This window comes from Diabrotica virgifera, chromosome 1 (genome assembly GCF_917563875.1).
Source record: "Diabrotica virgifera virgifera chromosome 1, PGI_DIABVI_V3a".
NCBI lineage: Eukaryota > Metazoa > Arthropoda > Insecta > Coleoptera > Chrysomelidae > Diabrotica > Diabrotica virgifera.
Window position 1 is genome coordinate 165,634,847 of NC_065443.1, and position 19,957 is coordinate 165,654,803.

The 19,957-nt window shown below is 33.8% G+C and overlaps 1 protein-coding gene and 1 long non-coding RNA gene across 2 annotated transcripts; both read right to left on the reverse strand.

Moving 5' to 3' along the window:
* Nucleotides 1-1,048: 1,048 nt before the first annotated feature.
* On the reverse strand, nucleotides 1,049-2,583 carry LOC126891989 (uncharacterized). Its single transcript, XM_050661368.1, has 3 exons — nucleotides 2,212-2,583; nucleotides 1,877-2,151; nucleotides 1,049-1,635 (listed from the first exon to the last, which is right to left on the reverse strand). The coding sequence occupies exons 2-3, from the start codon at nucleotides 2,148-2,150 to the stop codon at nucleotides 1,049-1,051; spliced, it is 861 nt and encodes a 286-aa protein (XP_050517325.1). The 5' UTR covers nucleotide 2,151; nucleotides 2,212-2,583.
* Nucleotides 2,584-8,751: 6,168 nt separating this feature from the next.
* LOC126881540 (uncharacterized) lies at nucleotides 8,752-13,468 on the reverse strand. Its single transcript, XR_007696899.1, has 2 exons — nucleotides 13,202-13,468; nucleotides 8,752-9,035 (listed from the first exon to the last, which is right to left on the reverse strand). It is a non-coding gene; the product is annotated as an uncharacterized LOC126881540 (long non-coding RNA).
* Nucleotides 13,469-19,957: the final 6,489 nt, after the last annotated feature.

Consider the following 19,957-nt stretch of genomic DNA (forward strand, 5'->3'; position numbering starts at 1 on the left):
TGTATGTAAATAACTAAAATTTATATGTTGCTTATATGTACCTATATACATACTTACTATTTAAGTAATATTGAAGTACCAAAATGAATTTTTTATTTGTAAGTTGACAGCAAACAAAATAAAACGTTTAATTATGCATGTTCCTATTCCTGGTTGAAATACTTGGTCTTCCTCACAACACAGCATAGACATTGTTAGTGTTAAGTGTAGACACAAATGCCAAATGCCTATTCAGTAACTATTTTCATATTTTGTATTTTTCCTTTGTTCCCAACCCCCTACCCGCTAACCCCTATGCAGGTATGCAGCTTTGTTTGTGCCGGTTGTGGGTTTTGGCTCAGCCACACAGCTTACCTGAATGTCAATTCCATGTAAAAATAAAATTCTTCATAAGAATACTCAATAAACTTAATCAAAATAGTAAATGCATTTCAGTTATGAAAGCGAAACGACAATTTCTCCTTTTTCGTTAATACAATTAATTCTTAAACATTTTTACCATACAATTAAAACAATTTTAAATAATGAATTCGGTAGTTTAATTAATAGTACCTACATACATAAATTTTTAAATTTCATTAATTATTCTTAACGAAGTTGATAATCTATAGGCTAACATTATTCTTCCTATACATACATATATATTATTTTTAAGATATTTTAAAAGTATCTACTTATAAGTATGTGTTAAGTATGTACTTATAAGTATGTGCTAAGAATATTCGGTAAAAGTATATTCTGAGAATAGTATCTACTTATAAGTATGTGTTAAGAATGTACTTATAAGTATGTGCTAAGAATATTCGGTAAAGGTACATTCTAAGAATAAACTTTTACGAATATTCCGAGTTACTACGTACACGAATGTACTCAGTATATTCGGTACGAGAATATACTTTAAAGTATGTGCAAAGAACATGAAATTTAGAATGTTTTTTAAGGTACATGCTATGCTTGTACTACGCATATACTAAAAAGAATATACTCTGACGAATGTTGGTAGTATATGCTTAGAACATGATACGAACATCATTGTTATGTGGGTACATCACCTGAAGTACACATCTTGTAGGAGACCAGATCTAAGATTAATGTGTGCAGCCCAATTCTGTAATGTTGATATTCCAGGTAATGGGTATTTAAGGGTATTTCTTAGATAAAGGTAACACCTTCTACTAAAATACCTTATTGTGAAAGCTTTTGAAATTTCTTCCGTCGTCCAACATGCCCTCGTTTTCTTTTTCAAAATAATTTCAATTTCGTTTTTACTAAACATGTGACCCAAGCGTTTCAAAATATTTTTTTCACTATCAATATCTTTTTCTTTGATTCTTTTATTTAGTTCTACAATCCTCGTTCTGGTAGTATACAAATCTTGTTCATTTTCTTCTAATTTCTCTTTCAGTTTTTTGTTCTCTTTAAGCAACTCCTCATATTTTCGTTTTAAAATATCTTCCTCCGATTCATTGCTTGTACTGGGCACATCAGACACATCAATGATTCTTTCATGTGAGTATACCTCTAATAGTTCTTCAACGATAGCTTTTTGTGTTTTCATTTCTATCATTTTATCACTTATTGCTGTTGTTTGTTTTGAAACATCGCCCAGATATTTTAAGTTTTCACTTGGAATTGCTACAAAATAGTGATGATAAGAAACAGAATATAGTCTGTTCGCTAAACTCAGACGCAACTTTCTAAATGTTTTAGTCGGTAATAAAAAATAATTACTAAATAGTTAATAATCACTAAATAGTTAGTAATTTTACCAATTTTTGCAAAATTGGCAAAAAACAAAAAAATTATCGACTAAAATATCTAGCCAGTTATTGCGTCTGAGTTTAGCGAACCGACTATATTAGAAAACAATACTTACCTCCATTCTTTAATTTTAATTTAGGTCTAGTTCCCATTATTCGAGCATACATATCATCCACAAAATCATCCTTCTTGAAATGATTACTACATACTCTAGCAGTTTTTGTTTTTATTTCATCTTTTCCGCAACAGCGCTCAATCCATATTTTTTCTAGTTTTTTATCTTTGGGAAACGTGAAAAATGCTATTTGTTGATCAGCATCATCAGCAGACTTCTTGTTTTTATAAAAATTATTTCTACAAACGGCCACACTGCAGTTTGTACCTGGCATTCTAAAATTTCATCAACATTATTATTACGTTAAATACCTTAATTTTAACGATTTAACTCACCTTATATATAAATATTCTTAATATTTAGGCTCCTACAATAGGTACGATGTACAACAACTATAATAAATAACTTTTCATAAACAGTTCAAAATACCTATAGTATTTACGGGAAACAACAGCACAATTTCAAATACAAAAATATAAAGTAAACTAGGATATTATAAGATAAAATTTATCTTAATATATGTTATTTAATAACAATACAAATTATACACAATACTGTCAATACTATACAAAGTATATTGTACACATTCAAAGATCAAAAAAGATTACCGCAAAAAATTTAAAAATGGGATTCTGTCAGATCAAATGTCAGATTCTAAACTCTTGTGACGTAACGTCAAAAATTGAAGTCTCCCCACCACCGCCGGAAAAGGCCACCGTAGGTCTAAGAACCGTGGGTATGGGTAGGTCCATAGATAAATAATATATAGTATTACCAGATAGATAGGCAACTCACTGTAAAAATTTGGTTCCTTACGCCATTTGCGAGCGATGTGTTAATTAATCACCATTTGGCGGGAAATTCAAATGGACAAGCATTAATTTTATTCGTTTAGCGCCTCTTGCGGGCAATTTCGTTACTAATTAAAATATCTTGTTATTTTACAAGAAATAATCTCACCTATATTATTAAAATAAAATACCAAAACTTACTAAGCTTGTTAAAGTATTTTATTTAAATAATATCTAAGTAATACTCATAAATTATTCGGAATTCTCAAGTTGCAAAATATGTTATTTTTGCTGTCAAATTTAGTAAGGAAAAGGGATATAAAAAAGTTAGACAATTTTTTTCTAAATATAGGTACGTGTATTTATTTGTTGTTTCAGATAAAACAGTTATAAACTAATTACTATTTACCTATACATTTTCTAACTTTTCTATGATTTGTACACAACAATAATAAACCATGTTTATTTTTTTAACACAATACCAAAGTTCTTTCGCAACTAAAACAAAACTACACACTACACTTTATAAACGAAGGATAAGGAACCAACTGAAATTGAAATTACTAAGAATAAATCGTTACAGATAATACAATAAAAACTGTAAACTAATAGAAAATTATTTGTATTTGCACGTACTAACTGTCATTACTTTTGACATCGTCGAGTTAAGCCTCGTTTGATTATTTTATTTGTGACATTCAGGTATGGTGTTATGGTGTTTTAACATAAATGATTGGTTAAAGTCTTCGTGAGCGAGAAAGGCTGTCGTTTCTCTTTCTTTAGCTGAGCGGTGTGGAAGTGGTGGGGGAAATTCCCCAATTTTTCCATATGAGATTCCGGGGCATGGGTAGGTCTATCGACAGACGCGGATAAACACAGTATAGGTAATAGGTTATAGGTATTAGGGAATCCATCGACCTGTCAAAGTTAAATCACGTGATCTTTGGTTGGCACACAAAACCGTTCTTAACCTAAACTCAATGTAATTTTTGATTTTTCGTATTTGTTTTTCGTCGTGATTTTTTAGCTAATTTAGTATTAAAAGACATTCATTAGATTAATTAGTTTATAAACTTTACGTTTTTGGTGATTTTGAGTGCTGACAACATGCCTGTGACTTGTATAGTAGTGAACTGTGGAAGTCCAACTGATCAGAATAATGTTAATTTTAATTTGTTTTTTGTCGTGATTTTGAGCTTAATATAGTATTTAAAGACATTCATTGGATTAATTATTTTATAAACTTTACGTTTTTGGTGATTTTGAGTGCTGACAACATGCCTGTGACTTGTATAGTAGTGAACTGTGGAAGTCCAACTGATCAGAATAATGTTAATTTTAATTTGTTTTTTATCGTGATTTTGAGCTTAATATAGTATTTAAAGACATTCATTAGATTGATTATTTTATAAACTTTTCGTTTTTGGTGATTTTAAGTGCTGAAAATGGCTAATTGGCTATGTCAAAGCCATTAATAAAAAAAAAGTGCTGAAAACATGCCTGTAACTTGTATAGTAGTGAACTGTGAAAGTCGAGCTGATCGGATAATGTTAATTTTTTTCGTGTTCCCTCTATAGGGCTTTTCATTCACAGTCATTTGTTTTGAGCTTCTGTCATATGTCCTATAATCCGTGTATAGTAATATTATACACGAATTATACAACATCTAACGGAAGCTCGAAACAAATGACAATCAATGAAAAGCCCTATTAGAAACTCATTTATGTTTCCTCGCCTAACTAAATTATCAAAAAACAGGACGCACTCATGCTAGGAATTATGGTTTTTATTAATATTATTACAATTATTTATATGTGACACTAACGTAACTAGTGACATTAATTTTAGGCCAATGTGACAAACTTTATTAATACTAAATTTTAACATTTATCCCCTATTTTGTTAAAACAATATTATTTTGTTTTTCATTCTATTCAAAATAAATGCAGTTTTGACAGGGAATTTGTTTTGTTATTTATTTATTCCATATAGACCTGGATCCCGCGTACCAAAAAAAAGTTGATTAATAGCAAGCTGAAAATTTATTAATAGCTTAACAGTGTCTAGTCCGACAAACTTTGATGTATGGGAACACTAGAAGTTTTAACTGTAGAACAGGTTAAAAATTTGGAACGTCAAACTACGAAAATGTTTATGTAATTTGTCAGATAAAACTTCCAATTGATTTGCTACCAATTCATTAAACTCTCATGCAAAAACCAGACTGGTGAAAAAATCACCAACTGGGCATTTTAATGAGTAGAACACGAAGACCATGTCAAACTACAGGAATCATGTTGGTTAGTAATAGCAGTCTGATTTTTGCATGAGAATTTAATGAAAGGGTAACAGATCAATTGGATGTTCTGTCCGACAAAATTTATGGGATGTTTTCGTAATCTGATGTTCCAAATCTGAGTTTCCAAACTGTTTCACAATTAAAACTACCCCTGTTCCAGTGTCACAATACATCAAAGTTTGTCCAACTGGACACCGTTAAACTATTAACAAATTTTCAGCTTGCTATTAATCAATTTTTTTGGTACACAGGATCCAGACCTAATAGGTTTGTTCGTAGTACGACACAAACGATTAGCAACTGCTGCCAACCATCAGATGCATGAGCAGTTAACAGTTAGCGTTGTGCAGTTAATAGTTAGCATTCATAGACTACGAATGCGCATGTGTCTGATGGTTGGCAAGAGTTGCTGATCGTTCTACGAACAAACCTATCAGTAAGCACAATTTGTGATATCCATGGGTAGTTACTAACAGAAAGAGGCAGGATTCGATTTTTAAAACATTTATTTTAGAGTCAAAACATAGTCGTACCTTAAACGATAAATGTATATTATCATTACAAGTTGATACTAATTACAAAAATAAATACACATCTAAAAGACCAATACATAATTACTCATGATGAAGAAGTACATTATAATTAAAAATGAATAACCATTTTCATATCGCTGCAACACAATGCCAAAGACTTCTTATATTTCAGTTCGTTTAGTGAGCGCAACAAGCACTCTGACCGAACAGTTTCAAAACTCATTAGTTTTTCATCAGAGAATGCATATGTTGCTATCTCCAAACCATGTAGCTGTAACATATGTACATGCATTGGGTTCTTCTTCGTCTGTCTTGCTCTGGGCATACTCAGCTAAAAATAGGATTGCTGCAATATGGCTGCAGACTTCACTATTACCGGCCATACGCATACAATGTGCATTTGCTATGTCATCAGAACTGGCTATCACCCCACCCAAGCATTTAGTTGTTTAGCATTAGCTTTTTGGAAATTCTTCAACTACAAAAATTTATTTTTATTAGAGTATTTGCGTTCTTTACAATGATTGAGAATACTTTATTTAAAATCAGACATTCATATAATATAATTTTAGAACAATCATGACAGTAATTCAAATAGATGGCAGTAATAAATCATTTTCAGAGAATTATGGAGTTCGCAGTTTACAGATTAGGACGACAATATGTCTGGTTTCTTACAGATATATAAACGTAAATAAATCTAATATTTAGAACCAATTTATCCAAAAGACACTAATACTGTTATCCATATATTTCTTAATGGTGAATAAATAAAATAAAGGCATACCTTTCCAACAATAATATGGAAATCAGGAAATCATTAACAATTTTTACTCCATTCAAAACAAATCCAGCTGTAAAATATTTATGTGCCTGAAGGCTTTTGTATGCTTTCATCTGCTGCTTAGAGTAGCAACTGTGAGACTCCACCAGATCTGTATAAATACATATCTATAATAGTAACTTGATGGACTGCACTTTACTGTAAAATCCAATTCTGACTGAATTCCGTATGGATCTAAATCCCCAATTATTTTCAGCTTCAATAAATATCTAAAACAATAAAAGAAATAATGTTATTGCTTGCAAAATTCATCATTATTGATAAATATCGGGGCAAAATGAACAGTAAATAAACATTGTTTCGCCTACCTTTCTCGCAACATCTGGAGTTTCCAATAATAATTTCCTTAAATAATCAGTTCGCATTGTGGTAAAGTTTATAAAGTTCACAAAAACAGGAAACGAAATCCAAATGAATCCAAAATACGACGATAAACAATGAAAAATCATTGAAAAATAGATACAAACATAACCTCTTCTTTAGTTTGTGTGCCAGTGCCAATGGTGCCAACCAGAGGTCACGTGGTTTGGATTGCCTAATTTAGTCCATTCTGAAGTTGTAGTTTTGTTTTGACATTTCCCTTCTGACTTAACCTATATGTGTATCATAAAATCTCAAAATAATATAATATATACAGGCATATTATGCCTTTTTTGCCTTTAAAGTTACTTGTGAATTGTTTTTTGTTTTATTTATTTACTGAATATAGAGAGACTTTTAAACTGTCCAAGGTTGTTCTAGCTTTGTTTTTTTAAAATTTGTGATGTTTGTTATAATGATAATAGGAGTCTTATTTAAATTGGTGCATTAAAAGGGATTTATTATATTATTAGCAGTAATTCCAAATGCGAATATTAGAGCAGGGCATTTAGCACAAAATAAATCGATTTTTAAATACAGCACCTAGAGATTTGCAACTTTTTGTATTGTGTTTAGGATGGTGTCAGAAAAAAGGTATACTATAGAAAAATGGGTGGAAATGACCCCCGGTGCTCAAAAATCCTCCACACTCCAGAAGACAACATGCCTTAGCAGTGATCTTGGGCACCAGGTAGTGCATCCAGAAGGTGACGTGACCATAGACACGTTTCTAGACACAAGTCTCTAGACACGAAAAGTTTAAAGTCTCTAGGTGCTGTATTTAAAAGTCAATTTATTCCTATGTTTTTAGTGCTAATGGTCTATATGTTTCAACACTATATCATGCCCAAAACAAGCCATAATAATGTGTTTTGAAATATGTCATAGAAACCTCATTTGTGACATTATTTACTTTTAATATTATATGACTACTGCATATGCATCCAATTTTCTGTAATTCTTGACGTTTTCGTAATCGAATTTTATCTGCACATTCTTTTGGCACCATCCCTAATTCCTCTAATTTAATCTAATAGCCTTTTAATAGTCTGTTTAATGGATTAAAATTATTTGATATGTAATTTAGTATGTTTACAAATTATAAAAAAAAAGGGTGCCTGATATAATTTTGTTTTGACTATAATTAATGAATAATTAAAAAATTAATTTTTTTATATATTAAATAGTTATTTATGTATCAAGGGCATTAAATAGATGTTTATACCCTAAGGGCGACAAGCTTATAAATTACATAATTATGCACGTGGTGAATATAAAATTTTGTGTCATAGCGGTTCATTGCGTCAGTTAAAGTTTTAATTTTATAATATAATAAATTAGAAGAAATACTGTATCGCAGCAGGTATTTAGTACTGTTGCTAGAAAAGTGATATTGGTTAGCAATTTGGTATTAACATAAACAAAGTTTTTCTATGTGAAATTGTCAAAACAGTCAGAATGCAAGAGAAATTCGATATTTCTGAAAAAAAGCCAATAAAGCGACTGAGAATCTATTACCAAATAAACGTATCTATGACAAGGAATACGCTAAATTTCAACCATGGATGACAGAAAATAATACTGAATGCGTAAATGAGACTGTACTACTGGCATACACTGTACAGGACGACCAAGAAAAACATGGAACAATAGCATAAGCAAGATTCTCAAAGAAAGAGGGAAGACATAGAGTGAGCTGAAGGAACTAGCTAGAGACAGAAAAGAGTGGTGTACATTTGTAGAAAAAAATTTAAGAGAGCTTGTACACCTCGACACCTTCGGGTATAAGAGGTTTTCGATTATGTATGTATGTATGTATGCATGTTAATTATAGTCAGAACAAAATTATATCGGGCACCCCTTGTTTTTTATAATTGTTACCATACTAAATTACATATCCAATAATTTTAATCCATTATTAAACAGATCGGTGCAGATCGACATTATATTGGATCCTCTACTATAAATAAAAGATCCAAAGTACCAACAATACTGTCAGTAGTCTTAAAATATATTTATTAAAACATACCAACTGTAGAAAAATAATATAACTTATCAAATCTGTTTATTTAAAAAATACAGTTACTATTTATAATTATTATCAATATGATTTATACATAATCATTTGATTCTAATTTCACACTATCACTTTGGACGGTTATAGTATTTCTGGCATTATTCGAATTTCACTTTTATCCAATTGCGGTTGCAACTCCAATAGAGAGTCATGTAACAGTTTTGTAACTTGATTTGTGGACGTCCGTGAGAGCGGTTGCAACTCCACTGGAGATTCCTGTGGCAGTTCTGTACTGGAAACTGTGTCGGAGAAATCCTAAAAAAATATTTTTGTTAGATTCCAAAGCCACAAGAATAATGGAAACATATAGCAAAGGAATTTGAAGCAAGATTGAACTTTCCCCATTGCTGCGGTGCCGTTGACGGCAAATATGTGCAGAGTATTCCACCAAATGGGCAAGGTTCCTATTTTTATAACTATAAAGGATTTCATAGTATGGTTTTGATGGCAGTTGTAAATGCTAATTATGAGTTCATAATATACGAATTTGGTGTGAATGGGAGAATTTGTGATGGAGGTGTTATAGAGCAAACAATATTTTACAACAAATTAAAAGAAAATACATTACAAATTCCAGTCTTTGATCGCCTCAGTGGTTCAGATAAAATGCTTAGTGATGTGTTTATTGGTGTTGAAGCCTTTGCCTTAGCGCCACATTTCTTAAAACCGTTTAATCAAAGAGAATTAACAAATGAACGCAAAATATTCAATTACTGCCTGTCAAGGACAAGGCGAGTTGTAGAAAATGCCTTTGGTATTTTAGCTAACAGATTTCGAATTTTCCATACCACTATTAATTTAAATCTAAAAACTGTATATATCATTGTCATGACATATTGTGTACTCCATAACTTTTTGAGAAGTAAATATGCTTCAACCTATACTCCCATTGGAAGCTTAAACGATGACAATAGGAATGGTTTAAGAACAGAAGATTCTAATCTCATTGATATGCAGAGATAACATTATACAGAGAGCACATAAAGGTTGGAATAAATTCATTTTCTCGATAATGGACGATTTTGGAAAAAAATCCCGAAACAGGTAAATTTTTATTTTTAAATTACGACTTTTTGGCATATATATCATACTAATGACGTCACCCATCTGGGTGTGGTGACGTCATCGATGATTTTTTTAAATAGGAATAGGGGTCGTGTGATAGCTCATTTGAAAGGTAATTTAATTCTCTATTCAGTAATATAAACATTTACGTAATTATTTATACAGGGTGTCCAAAAAAATGTTTTTTAATTAAATTTATTGACATTAAAAGAAGAATGCATGTGATTTATTTAGTCCAAAATACATTTTACTGCTCTCAGAAAACAGAAAAAAATGTTTATTTGAAAAATAATCATTGCTTTTCGCTTAAATTAAATGTTCAAACTGTCAAGAGAAAGGTGGGTGGCGGCTTTAATATTGAATTTAAGCAAAAAACAATATTTATTTATCAAATAAACATTATTTCCTGTTTTCTGATAGCAGTAAAATGTATTTTGAGTTAAATAAATTACACACATTCTTATTTTTATTCTTCTTTTATGTCAATAGATTTAATTAAAAATTTTTTTTGGACTCTCTGTATAAATAATTATGTTAATTTTTGTATTACTGAATAGAGAATTGAATTATCTTTTAAATGAGATATCACACGACCCCTATTCTTATTTAAAAAAATTATAGATGACGTCATCACGCCCAGATGAGTGAAGTCACTAGTATGATACATATGCCAAAAAGTCGCAATTTAAAAATAAAAATTGACTCGTTTCGGAATTTTTTTCAAAAATCGTCGGTTTTCGAGAAAATGAATTTATTCCAACCTTTACGTGCTCACTGTATAAGTATTTCCAGAGACGCCAAGCAAACTAAGGATAAACTTTTTTTATGGTATTTCAATAATGAAGGTAGTGTACCATGACAAAATAGCCATGGTGTAATTCATAATATAGTTTAATTATAGAATTTAATTCAAGTTCTAAATATTGTGAACGTAGATATAGTTTAATAAAGAAATTTTTTTAAATTAATCATGGTTTTTAATTGATAGAAACTTACAAAATACCTTTTCAGGTAGATATGATTATTCCACAAACGCAAATATGCAACAAATATGTGTGTCAAGTGTCAACAATAGAAATAGCAGGAAATTTCTTAGACAGTTAGAAATTCGATTAGCATCTTTTATTTCAACAAAAATTTGGCATCCATGCCCAAAATTCTGCTTAAATTTTTGTAGAGAGTAGAAAGACTTCCGGAGTGGAAATTGAAACACCAACCAGTAGTAAATTAAGAAATGCAATTTTCTTTACACCTACAATAGTGGCTCAATCCCATATGAACATAATACTACATTAAATATGCCACAAGAAAACAGTGTCAGAACTTTGCAGAAATATATCAAGTTGATTAATTATTATAAGTATATAAATTTTTTTTGGCAGTAGTACCCCAATATTGGAAAATTAAATACTAAAATGGTAAAAGAAATTTATATGATTTAAAAGAATTCTCTATTTTAGAATGAACTAAAAATATAAAAATAAAATATTGCCTCTTTTAATTTTTCAATCATTAAAGTGTATGCTTCATTCTCTACTTTTCACCTTCCATAATGCATGCCAGCTCAAAAATTTGTACAACTCTTCAATTAAGAATAGCAATGCTTCTATATCACTCATTTCGACTGTCCACCTTGAAAACTTTTGCTGGACTGAACTTCTGACCACACTTCAAGTAAAACTGCACAGGTAAAATCTTCAGCATGTTGACGAGAGTACAGGCGGCGCTTGGAGGCTTACATGTGATACCGTCTTGCTGCTCTTATGCTCTTACCTGCGCAAATGAGTCTGCAGACATGGTCTCAGGCAAAACGTAGTGTGTAGCCAGTGTATTATACTACAGACCTCAAGGCTCTGAGGATAGTCAGCATAATTTAGATTGCTCAGATTTCTGCATTATCATTATGAATGATATATGTACAACGTTATGCTGTCATGACATTTGCAAAAAAAATTGTTTGTATTGATGGTACCTATGGAACTAATCCATATTTGAGTTAACCACTTTGATGGTTAGCGATGACTTTGGTGAAGGCGTTGCTGTGACAGACATGATTTCGAATAGAATGAATACTACAATTTCTAAAATATTTTTTGACTGTATTAAAACCGCACTAGGTACCTAATAATATCACTAATATGAGAGATATAATGGAAACTTTGTATAACGGATGGACAGCAGTGATGGGGCCTGTGTCTAATTGATTATTTTATTCCTTGCACATTGATTGTGCCTGGAAAACTAATCTAGCAAAAATTTCTGTAGTTGAAAAAAGAATGGAAGTATGTATATAAGTGCTTGAAATTTATACAAAGTACTTTAGAAGTTAACAACTTTTAAAAAGATTTGTTGAATTTTCCAACTGGAGAATGATTCTGGTACTGTTAAATTTTATGAGTACCTGAGTAAAAATTATAGTTCGAATACTAAGTCCGGGTTCTACTGTTATAGAAAGGAATTACTAATAAATACAAATATGTACTTGGAGAGTATGCACAGTATTATTAAGTATGCATATCTAGAAGGAAAAAGGTGAAACAACTAGATAAAAGCATGCATAATTTGATACACTACACTCGAGATAAACAAGTGGAAAGACTAATTCAGATAACAAAAGGTTTGTTGTAATGTAAATATGTTTTGATTTAATTTTGTCAACATTTTTGTGGCTTTCAGGAAAAAGGACTGATTGATTGACTGCCATTAATTGTAGCCACAAATTATAAATTTGATACTGAAAGTGTGGAAGGAAATGATGAATTTAAAAAATGGATAATTAAAAATAAAACAAACTCAAAAATATGTACTGTTACAGAGAAACTGTTAATGTATGTTATCTTGTCAGCTACATACTATGTAAAATATGCTACCATTCCTACTCATGTACTTGCCTTGATTATTTTATTAAATTAAATTCAATCAAATATTTGCCAGCACATTCACTACCTTTGTATTACATGAGTCACACTAAATAATTAAGTTCCAAGCAGTGATATTTGGGAAGAACTGGAGTCTTCAGCACCTACGCACAAATCAAAAACCGAGGGATAGATAGAAATTACATGAGATACTATCTGCTCAGCACTGTAAGTAATTGCATTAGGTCAAAAATGCAACAGTGAAGATATTTTAATGACAGCCATTAATCAAATTAAAGCTGTGAAAGCCAACAAATTTCACGTTGATCCAAATATGAGACTTGAGAAAATTCAGAAAGGGTGAAACAGGTGTCATTTTCTACCAAGAAAAAGACAGTGTCTACGTCTGGTAAACTATTAAGGAAGCCCAATATCGCAGAGTCCTCCAATTTGAATGAAGTATCCTCTAAATGGTATGTATTTGCATAATGCCTGTACCTATGTGTTGTGAGTACACAATTAAGTAATCAGCAAACTGCATGCCCATTTCTTGTTTAAGTTCACCATTATCTATAAATAGTTTTTCTCAGATTTTAAAACAACAAAACTAGAACAACTTGCAACAGAACAACTCCTCTATATTCAATAATTCAATGAAACAAGAATCAATTCAATTTCAATATACAACTCCTTGTATACAACCAAACAACAAAACACAAAACATAGGTTAGGTTAAATAAAACGGAAATGTCAAAACAAACTACAACTTCGGAATGGACTATGGTTTGTTTTTTAACCAAGAGGAGTGATTCAAATTACCCGCGCTGTATTGCTTGTTTGTAATTGGTCCAACCGCAGGCAAGTTTACTCCACTGTTATAAAATTTTGACACAAATGACATTTATCAAATTTTGACACTAGTGACATTTCATAGGTTAATTAAGATATATTGGCGAATTTTGTGTTTTCTGTGTTATTCCTCGCTGTGTCTAGGTACACGCTAACGTGTACGCAAATAAAAAAGTTAGGTACACGCTTAAACGTCATCAAGTCAGTGACGTCATTATTTAGCGTGTACTATGACTGGGTTTTTTGGTACACGCTAATTTGAGCCGCGTGTATGCTGTGGTATTAAGTATCTGTAAGTATGGCGAGTGTCAGAGTGTGGTTAGAATTTGTCTAATCGCCTTATGTTTACACTTTAATATTGATTTGTAAAGAGTTTCCTTATTTCTTACTTGTTTAGTGTTTTTTTTTAAATTAACTATGGAGTGTGGACAATTACTGAGTTCTTTTAATAAGTTTAACAACATTCTAAAACAGTATGAAAAAGATAAGAGACAAAAATTCGTGATTAAGGGCAGCAGAAGTAATAAGATAAAATATACGGGGCGATTGATTAGTGTGATAAAGCTCAGTAGATCCGCTATAGTAATAGCAATAAAAGTTAGTAACAAAAAATTTAGCAAACTTTGAGGTTCATGTTACAAAATTACTAAAATTAGTTAGAATGTTACAGGGCGTTCGATAATGTATTGGCAGACCAAACTTATGTTTTTTAAATGGAACACCCTATATTTTATTTTATGTTCGAAATCTTCTTAACTTCCATATCCCAAAAATATAAAGGTTTATTATAGGTTTGTTCCAACACGACTGAGAACCGTACATGTAACGATCACCGTCCTGCGCAGTACCATGGAACGTATGTTTTCGTTCCCATGGAACCCATGGAACGTTAATTTTCTAGTAACGAAACGGTAATCTGACGGTTCTTGGTCGTGTTGGAACAAACCTTATGTTATACAGGGTATTTACAAAGTTATAACCAATTTTCTATGAAAATCGTAACAAGTTCAACTCGCTGTATAAATAAAAATAAACACCACAGCAAAAATAAACACCAATATAAACTGGTATAATTAACTTATAAAAATTATTTTAGTAGTATTTTGTATATATCATGTTAACTAATATTTATTTTGCTAACCTGAATATATACTTTTATATACATATTGTTTTATTACAATTAAGTTTGAAACATCTGAATAGCTTTGCTTCCCCTTCCCCTTCCCTTAATAAAAATATTTTCTATCAAAGAAACAACAAACACTAAACATATCAAAATAGCGTGTACCAAAATATAAAGTCACTGAGCACGCTAAATAATGACGTCACTGGCTTGATGAAGTTTAATTCGCGTGTACCTAACTTTTTTATTTGCGTACACGTTAGCGTGTACCTAGACACAGCGGTTATTCCTTTAATTTTTAGATTGTTAGTCTGCTTTTATATAAAAAGCAGTTGTTTTTGGAACTCTTTTGGATTACCGTTGAGGGCCGACTAAATCAACCAAAAAAGAAAATGTATTATTTGGTTATTATGTATGGTTTGTGGTATTACTAGTGACTTTCTTGGGTGTGAATCTGTCTTTTTAGTTTACTCCTCCTGGTTAAAAAATAAACTATAAATACCTATTACCTATACCACAGAATAACTAACCATACAGAAGCGAAACTCAGGCCCAAAATGGTAACATAATTTTCATGCTCATGTGTCAATGTAACTGGTATAACCTCACTTTTAGACTGACAGTGACAGTTGTTTTTAGTTAAATTTTATATTTATATATGTTTTATTTTATAGTTTATTTATATTTTATAGTTAAATTTTATATTTCAAAATTAATTAATAACTACTTGTCAAAATATCACATCATTTGAATTGGTCTATTCCTTAGAACATCAAGTTCCATTCTGTAACTAGGGCTCAAGGTCAAATATTTCGGTTCGCACACAATCAATGGAAACGACAGTCAGTTTCGCTTCTGTATGGTTAGTTATTCTGTGCCTATACTGTGTTTAACCGTGTCTCTATCAACAGCTGCGGTTAAAACTCGCCCTGATGGAATACAGTGTTGCCAAATTTTGGCTGAGAGAAATGTCACTTTTGGCGGGCAATTCAAATTTCAGGAAGTCACTCAAGGACAGTAGACTTTAAAAAATATTTTCATTTTCAGTAATTTCAGTATTTATGGAGGACGGAGGCTACTGATTGATAATTCCGTTCATCTTAGATGTGTTCAATTGTATGTAATTATTATGTATAATATGCAAATATTTGTTTGTATGATTGTTTTTAGACTATAAATAACAGAGATATAATATAATCATCATCATCGGTGACCGCTGACAGCCCATGGAGGGCCATGGTCGCCCGTTGGGGTTTCTAGGCTCTAAAGTTTTACATGGTGTGGAGGCCAGCCACACGCACAACTCCTCAAAAGTTCTAAACGATATTTATCTAAAATATTACTTTCTTTTTTTTTTGAGGAGGTCTTTTCGGCGTTATGTGTGTTTTGCTTGTTTGACTATAGCTGCCCATGCTTTTCTTTCCTTTGCTTGTTTTTCCCATTCTCGTATTCCTAGGTCTTTCAAATCCTGGTTAATACCATATCAATCCATCTCTTTCTAGGCCTACCTCTCGGTCTCTTCCCATTTAATTATTTTCTAAGTACTTTTTTTATATAATACATATAATATAATACCATACATTAATTAAAGAATAGGATTGAAATTGATGTCTATAATTTTTTTGTTGGAGTGTTCAAATGCCAAGAGCCAGGAAGGATGTAGTAAAACTGAAGAACAAAAAAGGAATACATGATATGGATTAATAATAATAAGGTGTAAGGCGTACAGAAAAATGAAACGAAAGCTTAAGAGATAACCAAAACAATGATAATAAATAACAAGGAAGGCCTAAACAACAGAGAAATAGATAACATTAAAAAAAGTATCAACCTATGCATACCTAGTGTAACGTCCCTGGTTTTATGGCCGTCAATCAAGTTACTTGTTATTCGTGGCAGTCCAAAAATTCTTTCCGTGTAATTCGATATGTTTTTCGTCGGCGGCTGGTAATAAAGATGTTTATGACACGCGATAGGAGCGTACCGCTTAGGTGCATTTTGGAGGATAGTGAAAAAGATTTATGATGTCTTTTGTTGGGTGTTGAAACTTTTAAGAGACGAGAAAAAACAGATTCGAGGATTTTTGAGGCAGTGTTATTTTGTTTTCGGGACGAACGTTAAAAAAAAACGACGATTGGAATGTTTTTGTTGCTTGGCGTGTGTGTAAGCGAAAGAAGAGTAATTTTTTTTCGTTACGGATTAATTCCTTGAGGACAAGGTGCGATCGGGTGCGAATTTTTCAATACCTAGTGATCCGCGGAGAAAAATACGAATTCGCGTAATACCGTACTAACTATGTCCGAAGTTGTCGTCTAGAGTGTAGACTTGGAACACTAAATGGCCGATTAGCTGGGACCCGAGTGCAGCGAGACAGTGGCGGATACTAGAGGTGGTGTCTCATCGCCATCGCAGAGGACGTCAACCAGTTCGTGTGTTTGCTGAGACTTCGGAAGTCGTAGATTTAAGGTAATTGACTTTTCTTATTTCTTAGTAGGATCTTAGAACATTATAGACGGTATTATACAATGGTGGCAGCGGTGGGATAGATTAGTTATTAGTGGTCGTGGACATTGGGCTGTCTACTCGGAGTATAGGTGTGACGAGAACCAAGCGAAAGGCACGGTGCCGACGGGTGTAAGACTGGGGTTTTGTTTTGCCTCTAAAAACCATGGCGGAAGTTGGTGACGAGGTAGATAGATTGAAACAAGAGTTAGAAAAGGCGAGAGAGGAAGTATGCAAGTTACAAGATGAGAGACAGAGGGTCGCACAAAACGAACTGAACTATTTGAGGAAGGAGATGGAAGAATTGAGAATGGCCGGAAATAGGAGGGTGGAAATGATAGGTGCCAGAGAGGTGAAAGAATGGTGTGGTAGCGAAGGAGAGATGAGTGTAGAGGAGTTTGTTGAGAGAGTAGAGATGTTGCAGCAAATTAATGGGTGGACTGAGCAGAACACAGCTGATTTGGTGAGACGAAGAATGATTGTGGCGAGGCGGCAGAATTCTTGCGAAATGCGACGAGTGAGAAGCAAGAGGGATGGACATGGAAGGAGATAAAAGGGTTGCTATTGCAGCGGTTTGGGGTGAAGAAAGACAGAGTGGATGAAATGGCAAAACTAATGAACATCCGACGGAAGGAGGGGGAAAATTATCGGAGATTCGCTGATAGATGTAGAACGGCGGCGCGCTATGTTGTAAAAGAATATGAGAAAGAAGAGGAAAAGCGAGTAGCGAATGAGATTCGAGAGGAGATGATCTTGGGAGTATTCATGGAGGGTTTAACTAGCGAGGTACGACGTGTGGTGAAGGCTAGGAAGGGAGTAAATACTCTGACGGCGGTATTGGATATGTTGAAGGACATAGGGGAGGAAGGTGACCGGAAAAGAGTCAGGAAGGTTAGGAAGGAACTAGAGGAAGAAGAAGCAAACAGCAGCGGTTCTGAGAAGAGCTATGCGACGGTAGTAAGCAATAGTAGCGAGCGAAGAGGACTTCTGCGGATCGAAGGTGACAAGAAGGAAGGACTTGTAAAGATGGATCGTGCAGAGGTTGTAGTAGCGGCCGGGAGTAAATGGCATGATAGGGTGGGTCCGGCTGGAGAAGTGCAAGGAGAGCGGCAGAGGCACTGCGCAGGGTACCGTACACCCCATGTAGGAGGTGTGGACAGGCTGGTCACTGGACACGTGAGTGCACGATACATCCGAGCAACGAAGAATGTTTTCAGTGTGGGCGACCGGGGCACTTTATAAACACATGCCCGCAGACCATATGCGATAATTGTGGATATGGCGGTCACGTCTGGAGACAGTGCCAAAATATTGGAGCATCCGCGAGGAGGGGTCCAATTTCGCGGCGACAGCGGCGATGGGAATCGGAAAAGTCAGACAGGGAGGTGGAGAAATATGCGAGCTTAGCCGGAAGACGGGCAGAAAGTCGTAGCGTTTCCCCAAACTAGATGGCCCTCCAGGTTCCCCTAGCTTGGAGATGGCCCAGAAAACTGGAGGGGGATATATTGGGAAAGCGACCGTAACCGCAGGGGGAGTAACATCCTTGATAATTACCGCCGATTTTCAAGGAGTTAATAGAAAAGTTTTAGTGGATACGGGAGCCGATGTAACCTTACTACGAGAAGCTGTGGAGGGTGTACCAGTTATCACCGGTCGAAGCGAGACCATTACGGGGGTGACGGGGGTATGTCAGCGCATCCAGGGTAAGCAGAAGCTAAACGTAACCATCGGTGATACCGCAGCCATACATGAGGTATGGATAGTCGATGTGGACTGTGGAGCTGAAGGTATATTGGGACTCGATCTGATGAAACGACTTGGACTGGTAATCGACGTTAATAGAAATGAATTGCGGACGAAGGAGGCCATGATACCTGTTATACGGAAAGTCACTCACGAGATACTGGGAGGTAAAAGGAGAAAAGTAACATTTGCTTTACAGCGAAATGAAATCAAGGAGTATCATGTGGAGACAACAATGAAAAAGCTAGGAATTGACGGTAGAGGGGTTAACCGTAAGGAAACTTCTGCTCGGCGAACATTAGTGATCGCAGCGGATAGTCATGGACGCTTCCTGAAACCACTTCTTCAGCGATGGATTGGAGATGAATGGGAAATCGAGGAAATGGTTTGGCCAGGTCATGGTACTGTAGATATTATTAATGGGGTGCAGCAGCGGACGAGTACACTTGGAACTAATGATTGTCTCGTTTTGCTAACGGGCACCAACGATATTCGGCGGAAACAACAAGAGCAAGCAAATGATGCAAGAGCGAGGTTATTTGTGAAGACAGAAAAACCTAAGATTATTCTCTGTAATCTACCAAAACGATTCGACGTAGTGTCAGGTTCTACTGTTGTAGAAGACATCCGTCAACATAATTTGGACTTGTTAATGGTGATGCAGATACATATGAATGTAGATCTGGTCGATATATACAGCGGCACAAGGAGAAGCGATTATACCAAGCAGGGATTCCATTTCAACCTTAAGGGAAAGATTAAGTTAGCAGAAAGGATTCGAGAGGTCTTGCAACCCGACAAGAGATGCTGTGAGATGCAAGCGTTGACAGAATATGTAATGCGGGATAAATATTGGGAAGTAATCAAAGGAGTGATGGAACAAAATGCACGGCAGTGTACAGCGAGCAAAAGCAAAACGAATAGGGAACGAAAGAAGACGATAAAGCGTACAGCTGATGAAAGTGGGATACGTGGTGGAATAGAAGTGAAGAATCGTTTCAAGTTATTTGAGGCAGAGGAGGACAATATCCCCATTA